Source organism: Mobula hypostoma, chromosome X1 (genome assembly GCF_963921235.1).
Source record: "Mobula hypostoma chromosome X1, sMobHyp1.1, whole genome shotgun sequence".
Taxonomy (NCBI): domain Eukaryota; kingdom Metazoa; phylum Chordata; class Chondrichthyes; order Myliobatiformes; family Myliobatidae; genus Mobula; species Mobula hypostoma.
The window spans coordinates 21,166,845-21,185,895 of NC_086128.1; the positions used below are offsets into that span (position 1 = coordinate 21,166,845).

At 39.6% G+C, this 19,051-nt stretch overlaps 1 protein-coding gene across 3 annotated transcripts in view; it reads right to left on the bottom strand.

Annotated features, from left to right (window-relative positions):
- LOC134340616 (collagen alpha-1(II) chain) overlaps window positions 1-19,051 on the bottom strand; it is a 90,085-nt gene that overhangs the window by 43,921 nt on the left and 27,113 nt on the right. For all 3 annotated transcript variants that reach the window (XM_063038063.1, XM_063038062.1, XM_063038061.1), the window contains 14 exons: window positions 18,380-18,478; window positions 17,513-17,557; window positions 16,424-16,522; window positions 14,940-14,993; window positions 14,183-14,290; window positions 10,002-10,055; window positions 8,350-8,448; window positions 7,040-7,093; window positions 5,447-5,545; window positions 5,207-5,260; window positions 3,331-3,384; window positions 2,337-2,390; window positions 1,659-1,712; window positions 276-320 (listed from right to left, as the gene is read on the bottom strand). In XM_063038063.1, coding sequence (XP_062894133.1) covers window positions 276-320; window positions 1,659-1,712; window positions 2,337-2,390; window positions 3,331-3,384; window positions 5,207-5,260; window positions 5,447-5,545; window positions 7,040-7,093; window positions 8,350-8,448; window positions 10,002-10,055; window positions 14,183-14,290; window positions 14,940-14,993; window positions 16,424-16,522; window positions 17,513-17,557; window positions 18,380-18,478 — 972 coding nt within the window. The remainder of the gene's footprint in view (window positions 1-275; window positions 321-1,658; window positions 1,713-2,336; window positions 2,391-3,330; window positions 3,385-5,206; window positions 5,261-5,446; window positions 5,546-7,039; window positions 7,094-8,349; window positions 8,449-10,001; window positions 10,056-14,182; window positions 14,291-14,939; window positions 14,994-16,423; window positions 16,523-17,512; window positions 17,558-18,379; window positions 18,479-19,051) is intronic.

The following is a 19,051-nucleotide window of genomic DNA, read 5'->3' on the forward strand; positions in this document are numbered from 1 at the left end:
TAAGTGTTTGTAACATTGAAAGGATATGTAACACATGATTTGTAAAATTGCAATGGCTCTGTAATATTGTGTGATATGAAGCAGCTTAAGAATCTGTAACACTGTAGGGATTTGTAATAGTTTAGGCAAATGCAACCTAGCAGATCATGGTAGCACTTTGTGATATTATAGAACTGTCTAAGAGTTGACAGTGAAGGTTGGCACACTAAGGTGGGTAACTTTGTGATTGATGTATCGAGTATATATTTATATTTAAGAAAGAATGTGATACTTACTCTTGAACCAGTCGGACCTGCTGCACCAGCCTCACCTGGGACACCCTGTTCAAGAAAGAGAAAGCACAGGTAAGTGATGACAGACAGTAACCATTGCACCCTTTGCCATTATACATAGGAGCATAACAGTTGAGTCATTTCAGTCACTCCATGGGGTCATGGGGGTCTGCATCTCACTGTCCGAGAGGGCGCCTTTCCACATTTAAATCGCTCTTCTATGTAAAGGGCACTGAACTGCAGTGCTGGAAAGTAGGGAGTGCTTTTACAAATAGGACAGACAAAATAGCCTGCAAGGCCTCATTCTGTGACATGAATTTTCTATCATTCGATGATTTCAAACCTGTATGAAAGCGGCCTGTTTGAAGCATGGCCAATACTAATTCTACAACGTTTTATTTGGGTCTTCTTTACAAAATTAATTTACCAGCTGGACAGTTAGTCTCAATGTAGCAAAGATCAATACTATTACCACCTCAGAGAGGCCTGGTCACAATTAATTTCTCTCTCACTTCGGTTTCCAAATATCATTTGTTATTGGAAATTTTTCCGCCTCTATTTTATTCAGACTACTCAGCAATTGCGCTCAGAATATTTTCTCCTTGCTCCTCCTAAAATAAATTACCCTTCGTCCTCTTCTTCATTCCCAAATCCTGATTCCATTGTAATCAAGATAAATCCATATTATTTAGAATATTTTAATCAATCAATAAACAAGCAACAAAAATAAAACAATAGCTCATTTTAGATGTTGGTTGGTTTATTTTTTGATTAATTTTAATGAAACAAAACCACAAGTGTAAAACCACCTTCTGATTTGCCCACCAGAATCTAAATTAATTCCTTTATTTCTTGAGACCCAAGATAATGTCTATCCAGTGCTTCTTCACTAATATAATCTTACAAAGGCCAAATGTAGTGCCAGGTAACAGTAGCAGGTGGCACAGCTAGTAGAGTGGCTGCCTCACAGTTCTAGAGACACAGGTTCAATCCCGACATCCTCCCTTTTTCCGTGTGGGCTTCCCCCAGCTGCTCCAGTCTCCTCCCACGTCCCAAAGACGTGGGTTGGTGGATTAATTGGCCACTGTAAGTTATTCCCTCGTGTATAGGGGGAGTTGATGGAAAGAATAAAACTGGGATTATTGTGAATGGTTTCTGTGCTGCATGAGTCATAGGTTCACTGATCATTAATAACCTACTGTATGAAACACAATGATGTGTTTTGACAAGCTATACATTGCAACTGCTGATTTCTACCTATCTACCCCATCCTACTAGCACTGTCTTTAACATTGGCCTAATAAATAAATATGAAGGGCTAAAATCTGAACAGATGAACGTTAAACTATTAAAGGAAGCATTGCCTGTGATCAGTGGATTACATACCTGGTCACCTGGCTTGCCACCTTCACCAGGAGGACCTGGGGGACCTGGTAGACCCTGGAATAAGAGTAAAACAGATTGATTAGTTTTAGATTTTCCTGTACTAAAGATTTGATATACTTAACAATAAACGGAAACAGAAGAAGTAGATTTACTGTTCCTGTTCAATAAATATAACATAGTCATATGTATAAAAATGTAACTTTAGACTGCAATAGATTTAGAATCTTAAATTATTTAGAATTCAAAACAGTGTGCTAATTCTATATCACAAATTTAAAGCAGCTCTGGTTTAACTGGCTTCTGTAAAACGTTGTCCCTTGTGTCACAAACAAGAGAAAATCTGCAGATGCTGGAAATCCAAGCAACACACACAAAATGCTGGCGGAACTCAAGCTCATTGTCCCTTGTGTGTTGGTGAGGAAGTAAAATCTGGTGGGAGGAGGAAATTGATGCCGATATGGATGGAATAAAGTGGAATTAGGGTTAGTATAAACGTGCTTGATGGTTGGCGTAGACTCAGTGGGCTGAAGCGTCTGTGTCTGTGCTCGATAGCTAACTGTGAGTATGATTTAAATAAGAGTTTCAGACACAAGAGGCAGCAGATGCTTGATCTGCTGATTACCCTCAGCTCCTTAGCATGATGCTTAAATGATATTAAGCAGATTTTATCTTAAATACCTGGAAGCCAGGAGGACCGGGTGGACCTTGTTCACCTCTCTCACCAGCAGGACCCTGTAAAATGAAACAAGAGCAATGTCAGGAGTGAACAAACACTTCAGCTTTTAACACAGTATTGAATCAAAATTATAGTACACCCTTAATGATTTGTAAAAATGGATCAAGTGAGGTGGTACAATGACTGTTTTGGTCAAAATTCAGTTCCAACTGAACCTGAGGTCTTGGTTGTAAGAGCATTGGTGTGGCACATCTCTATAATCAAATGTGCAGTGGTAATGATGGAGGACTGGCCTAAATCTATACACAAGTAACTAACCTACTCTTTAAATGTGTGTGCTGCAGGAGTAAGGCTACGTTGTTCCAGGAGCGTCCCAGGACAGGAGCCTCTTGGATATTATTGGCTAAGTATTACAACAATGTTCCAGAAAAAGTGGGGAGAAGATCATTTTGTGCACCCTTGTATGGAAAATGTGGGCCACAGCGGGGTGGCCTGGTCAACTATTCTGAGTGATGCAAAATTATCTGGAAAAAATGTTATTATGCTTCATACGTGGAAAAATCAATTTCCAGTTGCATAACACTAAAAATATTTCCAGGCACACACTTTTCATGAAAGTATTAGTGGCCACATTGAAGTATGTTGATTGAAATAGCATTTGTAAAGTATAAAATAATGAAAACAGCACTTGTAATACTGAAATGTTTGAGAGTCGGTCCTTATTTTACTTAAATGAAAGTTAATAATTTAATGATTTTTGTAGCTGAATTTTTATGTTAGATTAAAATATGATGATATTTAAATGGGTGTTTGACGGTGCTGACTCAATGGGCCAAAGGACCTGTTCCCATGAAATATGGAACCATGAGTCTCTGTGGCAGTCCATGGAGCCTGTATCAATATGGAGGACCGTGACAGGTGATGTAAAGACATTACACATTTTCAAATGAAATATGTCTGCTCATACAACAAATTATCCAAAGTATTTGAACTCACAGATGGACCAGAAGGACCTTGAGCGCCTGTCTCCCCATCTTTGCCAGGCAAACCCTATTAAGAATAAAGAATATCATTTAGTATGTAGTGAAGGAATTAGCAAATAGATTTTAAGAATATTCTTTTAATCCTGCGAGTGCAGCACTTTAAAACCGTTACATGTTATTATACTATAACATACAGTATTATTCATACATTGTGGGCACGTGGCCAAGTGGTTAAGGCATTGGACTAGCGACCTGAAGGTCATGAGTTCGAGCCCCAGCCGAGGTAGCGTGTTGTGTCCTTGAGCAAGGCACTTAACCACACGTTGCTCTGCGACGACACCGGTGCCAAGCTGTATGGGTCCTAACGCCCTTCCCTTGGACAACATTGGTGTCGTGGAGAGGGGAGACTTGCAGAATGGGCAACTGCTGGTCTTCCATGCAGCCTTGCCCAGGCCTGCACCCTGGAGAGTGAAGACTTTCCAAGCACAGATCCATGGTCTTGCAAGACTAACGGATGCCTTTATTCATACATTATATATTGTGATGTTCCCTATTGCCAATATAGTTCCCCACATATGTCATATTATATAACGCTGTGCATGATATAGCACTCCCAACTCACTCTTACACAATGTAATGTATAAATCTGTTGGATTTAATATAATTTGGTGTTCTTTTAATCTGAATATTGTGGATTGTTTGTAAAATAATATGATATATGGTAAATATACATACTGCATTATATCTGAAATCTGTAGCACTTCAGAAATGTATGTATATTGCACATATAGTATACTGTAATAGACGAAGACAACTGCGCTACTCCAAAGAGCGCAATATGAGGTCATTCTTGCCCTTGACCATTAGGCTCTATAATGAATCAATGTATAGCAGGGGAAGTGATGACTCCTTCCTGTTAGACTGTTTGTGCTAACTTATTTCTTATTGTTTCTTACTTCTCTTCTAACATTTGTATATCTGTGCACTTGTAATGCTACTATGACATTGAAATTTCCTTTGGGATCAATAAATTATCTATCTCTGTAATACAAAATACACACTACTCATAACAGGTATGACATATGTTATAGATTATATTTGGTGAGACCAATGAATCGGTTACTATTGCTGGTTTGTGTTATGAAGACGTGCAGAATGTATGAAGTGAGTTAGCTAAACCCACAGTCCCATAATGAAGAATGCTCAAATAACTGGAAATGGCGATAAGAGTGCGGCAGCACAAGTGTCAATTTTCTCACTCAGCCCTGGTGATGGAAAATCACGGCTTTTATGCGTAATATTCTACACTTGCTTGTATCTTGCTTTACGATACTGTATAAAAACAGTATTAAATCATAGCATTTTATTACGCTACTCTGTACTGAGGCAAATCATGCTATAATTTTGATGGTGAATCCATTAGTTAATATTTCAGTATACTATTGCAAGATCTCCCAGTGTAATAACAACTTCATTTTGATATCAGTGGCAATTGACTACATTTAGTGCATTTCCATAAATTTACATATAGTTAGGCCACTTGCTTCAGGTTATTAACATCTGTAAAGGAAGACTATATGGTAAGATAGGTTGGGTACTCAATGTGTCCACTCATCAACAAGATACTCAGAAGACATCCTCCATTAAGGAATCCTTTCTAATGAACAATGTGTCTTGCTGTTTCCAATTATGTATCCTCTATTTGCAATGTTTCTATCAGTTGCCTCAGAAAATTATATTATGACCAATATATCATACATAGATACTGTATTTAGTCAAGACGTATGTTAACGGTGACCATGGTATGATCCTTTGAAGCGTGGTCAATCATGATTGATAGCCTTCACTTGTTGAATTACAATTCTTCTGAAAAATATAGGGTTACCTACCCTCAACCCAGGAGCACCAGGGATACCCTTCTCACCAGCCTTGCCAGGCTCACCCTAGTGAAAAGAAAGAAACAAAATAATTTTACATTTAATCATGGCAGAACATTGGGTCAATCAAATTGTTTTGTTTTATCTTTACAAGAAATCCATTGAAAGTACTAGGGAGTACAACACAAGATATACTGAAATCAGAATACAAGATAGAAGCAGAAATGAAAGCAAGTTAAGTGTTTTTCTTACATTTCCACCCTTTGGTCCGGGGAAACCCATAACACCAGGTTGACCTCTAGTACCCTGTGGACCAGGTGGGCCAGGACGACCATCTTCACCAGAAACACCCTTCAGACAAGAGAGAAAGGTTAATCTGCTACCTGTTGTACAGCAGTTAATGTTGATTACATTTATTCTGCATTAACCTGAACACTAATAAATTGTAAAAAAGGAACCAACACAGTGAAGCTTAAATCATTCTTAGAAATTTCATTGATGGTTGCATGTTATCCCTATCTTCCTGAAGACTGATTACTTAAGGAACAGCTTAGTCTATCATGCTCTCATTTCACTAGGAAATGGTGATCTGAATGTTTTGCATGCCCAAGAAAATGCTCGGCACCCATATTTTTTATTACTTAGCACAATGGAAGTCTGAAAGGTTTGGCAAGAATACCCTCAATTACCTTTGACAGATTGTCTGAATGCTTGAAACACGTACCCCCTTCCTAAGATAATGAAATGGGGTGAATGCTGTGGAACATATACCCTCTTTTATAGATTTGAATGCGATGCTCCAAATGTTGGCACATTTACTCTTCAACATTAGGTCTTCCACCTAAGATATGATATGAAGACTCCAAGGCCCGCAGATTCTACGACCCAGGAGAATGTAATGAATTGATATTTTCCTCATCATATACAGGTATTTTTATCTCGGAAGGTTGTAGGACATTTCTAAAGGTTAGTTAGCAAAGTATGTGGGATTGTGGGCTTCTTAAATAGAGGCATTGGGTTCGAAAGCTGACAAGCTGTGCTGATCTTTGATAAAACTCTAATTAGGCCACAATCAATCGGTTGCATAGAGTTCAGATCAGAAGGAGGTCTTTGTCCTTGGGAGGTTGCAGAGGAGCTATGCCAGAATGGCACTAGGGATGAGGCTTTTAGCTTCAAGGTTAGTTTGGAGGAATGAGACTTGTTTTTCTTGGAGCAAAGGAGACTGAGGGGAGACATTGTAGAAATGCACAAGATAATAATAAATTAAAATAAGGGAGGAAAAGATAAGTTGTTTCCATCTCATGCTACAAGGAGTGGGGGTGGGAAGCACAGAATTAAGGCTTTGAGCCGTAAAGGAAGAACATTTTTTTATGCAATGAGTGGTATTGACCTGGAATTTGCTACCCACAGACGTGATGGAAGCAGACATGATGACCGATTGTAAAAAAGAAACTGGACAGGCACTTGAGGAAAATCAACTTGCAGGGCTATTGATATAGAATGGTGAAATGTGACCCAATGTAGACTCAATGGGTCAAATAACCTGACTCTGTGACCTCTGTGTATCCTCTGTTATTTTTTGCTCTTCAGCTGAAACAACAGCACAGTCCATGCAGAGACTGTCTCTACACCTCAGTCAAAGTTAGCTATTTTCATAGTATCATAGAGATAAAAGGTCAGCAACAGATCCTTTGGCCCAGCTCGTCCATGCTGACCAAAATGCCTTCCTGAGCTAGTATCATTTGCCTGTACTTAGCTCAAATCCTCTAAACCTTTTGTTTGACATTAAATAGGGAAACCCTAGAAAGTGACAATAAAATTCAGGAAACCTTTATTTGAACTTACAGGAGCTCCAACTTTTCCTTGAGGACCAGCATCTCCAGGGCGACCTGTAAGACCCTAAACAAAACATAACCCAAATAAAAACTCAAAAATCAGTAAAAACCAAATATCCATACTCTTCATTCATTAGTAAGAGATTTTTGTTTTGTCAGTCACTGACAGTTAGTTCCATTAAGAACCTCCAATGTCACTTTTGGCAACTTACTCTTTTGGGAGAAACAGAAGAGCTGACATTAGGGTTTTAAAAAAATCATTAGTCATGCACATTTATCAACTGTTAAAATGACAGATGATTAGATATTCCATTATTGGGAATTTCTATTTTGTTTGGCAATACTGAAAGACATTTGTATGTGACTTCTCAATATAAAGGCTGAATGAACAAAACCAAAAACACCAAATTATTGGTGATAAGTTCTGATCTACCATTACTGTGTGTTAAAACATCTTTCTACCTCAAGCTTTCCTTTAGGTCAATGAATCTGTGAAATTAATGTGCCATGTGATCTGCAAGAGCACGTAGATCATACAGTTGTGTTCAGAATATAGCCAGTCTGGTCAGGGGACCAATTGTTGGTCACTCTTCTCCCCCCTCACCTCTCCAGATCCCTATCACCTCTCTCCAACTTTTAAGTGAACAGAGTTTATGTTATTTGGGGGATTCACTAATGACTGGGCTGGAATTCAGTACCCTCTTTTGCTGTCCAGTGACCAAAAAATAATACTTGGATCATGGTGTGAAAGCTGTCGGAGCAACACAAATTCGTCCTTCATATAGAATGGTGTATCCTTTTAATGTAAGCTTGGCACATGGGCAGCAAAAATTGGCTGGTATTGTAAATGTTTACCAAAACTAAGAATAATAGGGGGAAAAAGAAGATTTGAATGCACAATGTATATGAAGGGGACTATCTCACTCAGGGCTCAAAATGCTCCACAGATTGAGCATAAATAGTTTATCAATTATTTACGAAGTTCAGGAACACTGAGTACTGATAGTGAATTCAAGGACCCAATCTCAGCACCACACCCTATTCCAAAAATGTACCTTAGTCCCAGAGGTGAGAGAAATTTAGTGTTCCACTCAGTTTCTGAAATAGTTATCTCATGATTGTGAAACTCATACTTTGAATGGTGAAGGAGTACGTTTGAAAAGAAGCTTCGAAGAAATTAACAAATATAGGAAATAAAATATTGTGTTGTGCATCTATATGGCAAATGTTCCCTCAAAATATTCTCTACTAAATGGTTATTATGAACATTTTGTGTCAATTTTAAGTATGAAAGTTTGGTTCTGTAAAATTCTTGCTTACTCTTGCACCCGGAAGGCCAGGTTCACCTGGGCGGCCAGGATCTCCATTAGCACCTTTAGGCCCAGAAACACCGGGAGCACCACGCTCACCAGGGGCACCCTGCAATAGGAAGCAAAATAAAAATTAGTTTATTTAAAAAAGAGCATTATCAAGCCTATTTAGAATGCAGCCATTTTTAATCACCTTGGTTAGTCAAGGCACCTTGGTGCCTTGGTTAGTCCAAAGCCACTGCTTCCATATTTGGGAGATTCTTCTTCCTTTCCATGTTATAAACTTTATTCCCTTGCTCAACATTATTGCTCACCTAGCCAACACATTTTTCGTCCCTCTTCCCTCCAGGAGAAGGCTCAGGGGCTTGAAGACTCATACGGCCAGATTTGGGAGCAGCTTCTTTCCAACTGTGATAAGACTGCTAAACGGATCCTGACCCAGATCTGGGCCATATCCTCCAAATATCCGGACCTGCCTATCAGTTTTTTTGCACTACCTTACTTTCCATTTTTCTATTTTCTATTTATGATTTATAATTTAATTTTTTAATATTTACTAATTTTTACTATTTTTAGTATTTAATATTTGTAATCCAGGGAGCAGAAAGCGCAGAATCAAATATCGTATGATGATTGTACGTTCTAGTATCAATTGTTTGGCAACAATAAGGTATAAAGTATAAAGTATTATTGTTGCTCTGAACAAAAGCCTTTGAGTCCCTGATGCAGTGTCTCAACCCAAAAATGTCAATTATCTTTCTGCCCCTAGTAACTGCTTGACATGCTGAGTTCCTCAGGAGTTCGCTGTTTTATTCCAGATTCCAGTATCTCCTGTGTCTTCAAAAGACATTGATTATCTTTTATCCTCCTCAGCTCCAAATGCATTGTCCTACAAATTGTCCTTATATCCTGTCCACAAATTACTGCACTCCAAAAGTACTTCAATGGCTGTGAAGCATTTCGGTCATTGGTCCGTAAGTTATGAAAATCGCTGCATAAATGCAAGTTTTTCTTTCGTATCCCTACTAATTTGAATTGCAATGTGCCTAAGACTCCTATTAAGCAGAGCTTCAACCTGCTTGCTCCCTATTTCAACTTCACCCCCTTCTGACCCTGACTCTCTGGAGCCTTCTGGGATATTGCATCACCCGACCATTACATCTCCATAAACAGTGATGCCTTTCCAATTCTTTCAGTCATGATAGTGCCCTCCCCTTTGGCACAGTCCTTCAAATTGATTTTACATTCAAAGAAAAACTAATATTTAACACCAGTTAGCAATTATCATTTGGAATTTACACAGGAATTTTTCAGTGAAGGATACTGCTCCTGCTCCTGTAACAATTCCATTCATCTCTTGAAAAAGGCAAGGTTCAAGGTAAGATCAATTTGCAGAGTATGGCATTGGCTATATAATATTCTCATTACATTACTGTAAAATGTAGTTTTAAAGGAACTGAAAATCAGTTCAAGTTGGAGATTGAATTTTGTGAGTGGTGGTGGATTTTGGTTGCCCAAGAACCTTCCACTTCAAAGAACCAACTTTGGGTCATGATGTACTGAATCTTACGTGCATAATAATTAAGTGATTAAATAATTATTTGTGTTCTTTTAACTTTACAGGCAAGTAGCTGACCTTAAACAATGGGACATTTTACCTACCTTTGGACCGGCCAGACCATCCTGACCTGGGAAACCACGGTTACCAGGAGCACCCTAGCAATGGAAACAAAAGAATTAAAGAGTATATTAAGGTCTCATCACAGTACCACTAAAATTAGTCTTTGCATTAATCTTATTCATCAGTGATCTCATTGAAATATGTAACATTCTCAGGAAGTTTGACGGTGTAGGTGCCTTAAGTATGTTTTCCCTAGCAGCCTAGTGTCAGTATTAGGGGGTCTTCCATTTAAGACAAAGATGAGAAGAAATCTCTTTCTCCTTGAGCATTGTGAATTTTTGAAAATCTCTGTCAAGAGAACTACAGATGCTGAGTTATTGGGCTGTATCATTTGGTATCTGCCCACCGTTACCAATTTAATGTGGATAAATGTGAAGTTATCCACTTTGGTGGCAAAAATAGGAAAACAGATTATTATCTGAATGGTGGCCGATTAGGAAAAGGGGAGGTGCAACGAGACCTGGGTGTCATTATACACCAGTCATTGAAAGTGGGCATGCAGGTACAACAGGCAGTGAAAAAGGCGAATGGTCTGCTGGCATTTATAGCGAGAGGATTCGAGTACAGGAGCAGGGAGGTACTACTGCAGTTGTACAAGGCCTTGGTGAGACCACACCTGGAGTATTGTGTGCAGTTTTGGTCCCCTAATCTGAGGAAAGACACCCTTGCCATAGAGGGAGTACAAAGAAGGTTCACCAGATTGATTCCTGGGATGGCAGGACTTTCATATGAAGAAAGACTGGATGAACTGGGCTTGTACTCGTTGGAATTTAGAAGATTGAGGGGGGATCTTATTGAAACGTATAAAATCCTAAGGGGATTGGACAGGCTAGATGCAGGAAGATTGTTCCCGATGTTGGGGGAGTCCAGAACAAGGGGTCACAGTTTGAGGATAAAGGGGAAGCCTTTCAGGACCGAGATTAGGAAAAACTTCTTCACACAGAGAGTAGTGAATCTGTGGAATCCTCTGCCACAGGAAATAGTTGAGGCCAGTTCATTGGCTATATTTAAGAGGGAGTTAGATATGGCCCTTGTGGCTACGGGGATCAGGGGGTATGGAGGGAAGGCTGGGGCAGGGTTCTGAGTTGGATGATCAGCCATGATCATAATAAATGGCGGTGCAGGCTCGAAGGGCCGAATGACCTACTCCTGCACCTATTTTCTATGTTTCTATGTTACTTTTACAGAGGTTGAGGGACGAAGGACCTGACTTTCTAAACCTGTGATGTGCCCTCTGAAGCAATAAGGGCTCCATGGACGAAAAGGCCTTGGACAACACATCCATCCCTAGAACTTCCTCATGATCTTTAAAAGGTCACTGCTGTCAACAGCTTCGCAACAGATTTGAAATATCTCCCGATAATGAGATTTAACTAATTAAAAAAGCGAAGTGCAATGAAATACTAAAATACAGTATTATATAGTAAATATTATATAGTATATATTATAAAATATAGTAAAATTTAGTATTTCATTGCACTTGCTGCTCCTCCATCTTGTTGCTGCCGACATATAGGCAAAAGCTGAAACAAGAGGTGGCCATAGCTAAAACATTCCACTGTTGGTCTGACCAATCCGTCTCCATGCTATAGGACTGCTCTGATTACGTCATCTGGAATGTCTTCCATGACGAGGATGTCTGCGAGTTCATGGAAGGGGTCACGAGTTTCATCCAGAAGTGCATCGAGGATGTTGTCCCCCAGAAATCGATCAGGGTCTATCCAAACCAGAAACCCTGGATTAACAGTTCCGTGCAAGCAGCATTTACCATGCGACACAGAGTTTACGTTGCTGGTGACCAACAGGAACTCAAGAAATGCAGCTACGATCTGCATAAAGTTATCAAGGCAGTGAAACAAGAATACATGGACAAGATTCAGACTCAACTCTCCACCAACAACACACACAGCTTATGGCAAGGTCTGCACACCATTGCAAACTTCAAAGCTAAACACAGTGGAGTTTCCTACATCGCTGCCTCTCTCCCAGATGAGCTAAATCTTTTTTACGCTCAATTCAATGTTACTAACACTGAGCCCCTGAGGAGAGCTGCCAAAGAGACCTGCACCTTGGCCATCTCTGAGGCTGAAATATGCAGGCTGCAAGGCCGCAGGACCAGGCAGCATCCCAGGGCGGGTACTCAGAGTGTGCGCGGCACAACTGGCAGGTGTGCTTACAGGCATTTCTAATCTCTCCCTCTCCCAGCATAGAGCGCCCTCCTGCTTCAAAACATCCACCATTGTCCCTGACCAAAAAAAGACCAAAGTAACATGTCCGAACGACTGGCGTCCTTTCGTACTCACCTCGATAGTAAGCAAATGCTTTGAGAGGCTGGTCAAGGACTACGTCTGCAGCTTGCTACCACCCAAACTGGAACCCCTACAATTTGCCTACCAACACAACCGATTAACAGATGATGCAATAGCCACTGCTCTACACACCGTCCTTACACATCTGGAGAAGAAGGATGCTTATGTCAGAAAGCTGTCCTTGGACTACAGTTCAGCATTCAACATCATAATTCCCTCCAGGCTCAACAAGAAGCTCAGAGACCTCAGCCTTCACTTTGCCTTGTGTAGCTGAATCTTGGACTTCCTGTCAGATCACCGGCCGGTGGTAAGAGTGGGTTCCCTCACCTCTACCCCTCTAACTCTCAATACAGGAGCCCCTCAGGGCTGTGTACTAAGTCCCTTCCCTTACTCCTTGTGTACCCATGACTGTATCGCCACCCACAGCTCCAATCTGCTAATTAAATTTGCTGATGACACTACATTGGTTAGCCTAATCTCAAATAATAATGAGGCAGCCAATAGAGTAGAAGTCATCACCCTGACACAGTGGAGCCAAGAAAACAACCTCTCCCTCAATGTCACAAAAACAAAGGAGCTGATTGTGGATTACAGGAGGAATGGAGATATGCTAACCCCTACTGACATCAATGAATCTAGGGTTGAGAGGGTGAACAGCTTTAAATTCCTGGGCATACACATCACCGAGGACCTCACACGGTCTGTACATACCAGCTGTGTGGTGAAAAAAGCACAACAGCACCTCTTTCACCTCAAACAGTTGAAGAAGTTTGGTATGGGCCCCCAAATCCTAAGGATTTTCTACAGGGGCACAATTGAGAGCATCCTGACTGGCTGCATCACTGCCTGGTATGGGAACTGTACTTCCCTCAATCGTGGGACTCTGCAGAGAGTGGTGCGGACAGCCCAGCGCACCTGTAGATGTGAACTTCCCATGATCCAGGACATTTACAAAGACAGGTGTGTAAAACGGGTCTGAAGGATCACCCCAACCACAAACTGTTCCAGCTGCTACCATCCAGTGAACGGTAGTACAGCATAAAAGCCAGGACCAACAGGCTTCCTCCACCAGGCCATCAGACTGATTAATTCATGCTGACACAACTGTATTTCTATGTTATATTGACTGTCCTGTTGTACATACTGGTTATTACAAATTACTATAAATTGCACATTGCACATTTAGACGGATATGTGATGTAAAGACTTTTACTCCTCATGTATATGAAGGATGTAAGCAATAAAGTCAATTCAATTCCAACATTAAAATTAAATAAAGTAAAATAATTCAAACGTTTATATCTTTGAACAGGTTTAACATTATTCAAATGAATAGAGTTGCTGTTTTCATGCCTATCCTTCCCTGCATTATGCAGAGGATTCGATACAAATGGCATTCATATCCTCTATGCAGCTTGATGGTAGGTCCAGTAGCAGAACAGGTCAGGAAAACCACATTGCAAAATGCAGAAGTACGAGACACAATGGAGGTCAAATTTCTAACAGTCAGCAGTGCTGCAGGTAAGCATAATTTGATCCATTAGGCATACCCCAGGCTGAGATTCTTGAACTATAAAGCGAGGAGCAATATGATCTACTCCTGCAACTATTTCTTAAACACTTCTGTTTCAATATAAATCTGTACAGCTTATATGATCAGAGTAAGGAACAAATCACTTAATAAAATGGGTTCTGCTTATTATAATTAGAGAAATACACAGCCTTGTGTAAGTATTGATACTTTTATCTTTGATTATAATGGGTAGAGTACAGCACTAATGGTTGAGATATCTATTGTGCTGCATATTGTCTGTGTAAGTTACGAACAAGCAGTTTAAATTTGGGAAACTCACTCTCTCGCCAGGGGGACCATTTGGACCAGCAGCACCAGGTTCACCACGAGGGCCTCTCTTGCCTTCTTCGCCAGCAGGTCCAGGAGCTCCTTGAGGACCAACGGGGCCCTACAGAGACAGCAGAAAAGGAATATCAGATGCAATCACAAAGTGAGCATGCTTTATTTATGCAAATTCTAATTTCAATTGCACAACAACTGTTCAAAAGAGGAGACCTAATAGATAAGTTGAAACATTTTTTTAATGAGATATTACTGTGTGCTTCCTATCATGAGCTGCTGATTTGTTAAGGAACTGGACAAGGCCAGGACCATAAGACTATAAGAGATAGGAGCAGATTAGGCTATTTGGTCCATGGAGTCTGCTCTGCCATTTCATCATGGCTGATCCATTTTCCTCTCAGCTCCAATCTCCTGCCGTCACCCTGTATCACTTCATGCCCTGAGCAATCAAGAATCTATCAACCCCTGCCTTACTTACTCTTCCATACCATCTAATCTTCTCAATATATAATCTCCTTTTAAGAATATATTTTCTAATCATTTCAATCTAATTTAATGTCTATACTAATTTTTTCACTTGATTACTCACTGCATAAGGTCTTAACTTGTGCTCCAAAATTCCACCTAACTTCCCTCTAAATTACTTATCTTTGTGTCTTCTGACATTTTTGTTCGTATTTATTGTTCGAACTAATAAGGGGTACCTCTTCTTTTGAAAACGGAACTATAAAACAAAAATAATTTTAAATACTTACAATCTCTCCTTTTGGGCCTGTTTCTCCCTTGAATCCTGGAGCTCCGGGTTCACCCTATCAGACAAGACAATAGCAGGGTTAAAATGGAGAGTGGAAGCACTCATGTAGCAGCAAGATGTCAAACTGGTGTAGATTAGCTTAGTGGCGTTCACAAACTGTGGCCTTTGATAGACTTGCTAATCATATTGAATATTAATCATATTAATCAATTCAGTGCAATGCCAGCTGTGAAAAATTTCCACAGGATCCACTTAAATTGAAAAGCTCAGAAGAAATATCCTATTCAACTCTTCCAAACTTGTTAAACTTGAGGGCAACATTTTGAGGTTCATAGAACTTTGTTGGTAGTTAAAGGTCTGACTCTGGTGGAATAGTAATTTAACAAAAATAAAAAAAATATATAAATGCATTGTGCACCAGCACAATTATTTGGTTTATATGTGATCTTGTGACATTATATGCCAAAAGGACTGAATGATAACACTCTTTCTCATTCTACAGCAAAGGCAGGCAGGAAAATGCAAGATTATTCCAGCCTCTCTCCAGCGATCAAAATGGCCCTTTAAAATAGAAATATTTACCAATTCTACCTTCTCTTCCTGCAGAGAAGTGCTTGGCCTCTATTTGAAATCTGACCATAGTTATGTGATAGAGACCAGGTGCTTCATGCTGTAAAGTACTACAAAAGCAAATCTCTTGCTTTTTTTCCCCCTCCATAACATCCTGTTAGTGACCCATGTGAAAGGTACAGGTTGACAATGTGAAGCTTAGTAAAGCATTGGGTAGTGAATGGAAATCCAAAAAAAAACTTGCAGATGCTGGAAATCTGAAATAAAAACAGAAAATGGAGGAAACACGGTTATAGGGCAGCATCTGTAGAAAGTGAAAGAGAGATCACATTTCTGGTCAAAGATACTACATCGGAATGATCATTGTGTAGTGGAGTTTGACAATAATAGGATACTTGGCCCAATTTTGATGTGGTACAGTTTAGCATTATGAAGTTCAGTGCAGTATAACAATGGGTAATTTCATGAAAGTTTAGCATGCTGAAGTTTGGTGTGTTATCATTCTATAGAGGAGATATAAAGTTTGGGGGAGTTTTCTAATAATGCAGTTTGTTATATTTTATATCATTTTTCAGTATGTAATTTCAACATGGGTTGGCAAAGTGAAGTACGGTGTGGTTTAAAAATGTCTAATGTAGAACTTAAGTCATATCACATAGTTTAATTTGTAGTGGTGACATTTAACATATTGTGATGCAGTATGTTTAATTAATATTATACATCTTGGTTGCACGTAATGCTATCTGTTGATAATGATCAGAGTAGCACAGAAAAACTCCACTGAAAGCAAAGAAAGCCCAGAAGGTTCCAGTTGGGAACACGCTCTAGCTCTAGCTCTACGTTAAATCATTTTGAAACTGCACATTTCATGACGATTCCAGAAGAAATCAAGGAAAATCAAATATATTTGCTTACTTGTTGACCTTTAGGACCAAGTGGGCCTGTAGCACCCTGTGGGCCTGGAGGCCCACGTGGACCAGGGAAACCAGGAGCGCCAGCAATGCCAGGAGCACCCTTTGGGAATAAAACAAGAGAAGTTAATATCAAATGGTTGATGGTGCACTAAGAAGATACAAGGCCTTGACAGCACCAACATTTAACAAATAGGTAACAAGTGTAGGCTTGATATCTGTGATCATGCTCATTTACTTTAAGATGATGAGCAAACAGATGTATAATGGTAGAATTTGGCTTTAATAAGGATATATAAAGGCGTTAAAACTAAGAGCAGTGCTGAGTTCAGAGCAGAAAAAGATATGATAGTTATATCACGATAAAATTTTTCACACAGAGAACGGTGGGTGCATGGAATGCACTGCCAGAGAAGGTGGTAGAGGTGGATCTTTTAAGAGACTCTTAGATAGATACATGGAGCTTAGAAAAATAGAGGGCGATGCGGTAGGGAAATTCTAGGCAGTTTCTAGAGTAGGTTACATGGTCGGCGCAACATTATGTGCCGAAGGGCCTGTAATGTGCTGTAGATTTCTATGTTTCTATGTTTTCTATATTAAAATTAAAATGATATGCACCAATTTTCATAAGATGTGTGCAAATTCCAGATTTCTAAATCAATTGATTGGATTCGGTTGTTACTTAATCAGGGAAAATTTCCCATTAAGTAAATGCCAAAATGGCCAGATCTTGAAAATGTGCACGTAAAGTACTTTGTACAGGTATACACTGCTTGCTCTGCAATGTTTACTCCTGACATCATTTTATGCAACGGCATTATTCTCATGTTGCACCTAAGACTTAGAAGAATGCACTGGAAGGTAATGATCAAAAGATCAATATTTGGTTTGCAGAACACTTATATTGTGAATTAAAAGTGTTTTGCCTTACTAGGTGTATCACAAACCTAGAATTATCCAGAGATTTTAAAATCAGTTTGGGTTAAATCATTGCTAGGTGAGCAAATTCATATCTACTTTGATTCTTGGGAATTGGGATTTATTTTATGTTTAAAAATAAGCAGAAGTGATAAAATATTTGGGCCATACTTACAGCTGAACCTTTTGCTCCAGGAATACCATCAGTACCAGGATTGCCCTATAAAACAAGAGATACAAGTCACTGTAACTCAGCAACATTAAACAGCAAGAGAAAAATGAGGGCATATTTCCATAACAATGTTGTATAATGGTTGCAGGAGGTTACTGTACTTTTTTGAAGACCAAACTGTTGCACATTAGTAGTTAGGGTTATGTAGAGTACAATATTAAGGATAAGGATTGAGAGGCATTGATCATGTGGATAGTCAGAGGCTTTTCTCCAGGGCTGAAATGGCTAGCACGAGAGGGCATAGTTTTAAGGTGCTTGGAAGCAGGTACAGAGGAGATGTCAGGGGTAAGTTTTTTTAGACAGAGAGTGGTGAGTGCGTGGAATGGGCTGCCAGTGGTGGCGGTGGACGCGGAAACGATAGGGTCCTTTAAGAGACTCCTGGATGGATACATGGAGCTCAGAAAAATAGGTAAAGCCTAGGTAGTTCTAAGGTAGGGACATGTTCGGCACAACTTTGTGGGCCGAAGGGCCTGTATTGTGCTGTAGGTTTTCTATGTTTCTATGTTTCCAAGAACTCTACAGATATATTTGGAAGTACAGATTTGCCCAGGAAAGTAAATTACTAGAATTGAACTCGGTCTCTCTGAGTTAGAGTGGAGAAAAATCTAGCTAACTACTGTGAGGATAGAATCAACTTAAATCTGATATTTTGCCACGGCTAAGTAGCCTGAAGGCTTTCAACAAATAGAGGCAGGCTGTTTGCTACTTCATTTATGATTGACAACTTCTACAAAGATTTGTGGTACTATATTCCTACATTTGGTAATAAAAATTACAAACTATACCCTGGATAATCAGTTTGTAACTTACAGGAGCTCCAGCGGGACCTGGGGATCCGGGGCTTCCTGACTCTCCTCTTGAGCCCTGGGCACCCTCAGGGCCTCGAGCACCAGTTGGACCAGCTTCCCCCTGTAGGAATAACAAGAAATCAGGCTTTAGTTCAAAATGCAGGAACCTTAACGATATTATGACTTTCTCTGCCGTAATCCAAAATTATGACAAATACAATTAGTGTTAAAGTAATGCTGATTTTGCTCCTCCATGTCAAATTTGCCATTGGAAAGAATAAATTACTATTTAATTATTTATGGTGCAACTGTAACGAAAACGAATTTCCCTCGGGATCGATGAAGTATGACTATGACTATGACTAAATATTTATCTCCATTGTGCTTATGAAGAAAGGTTTAGGAAATGGGGAAGTTGCAAACTGATGTACCTAGTTATGGAGACCTAGTTAAGGTCATAATGGTCCATAGTTTGAGCGATGGAAATATTATATATCAAATCATAATAATTATCAATTACCAATGAACATTTGACTCACTCTTGCCAATCCCTAGACCTTGGTTAATGATAAGAAGCCACTCCCATGTTAAATTATTGGACATTGATAAGGCCAATCTCATAGTAAATTATGCCTTAGAACTTGAGTATGCCATAGGTAAAAGCCACACCTAGTGATAGGGACAAAAGTCACGC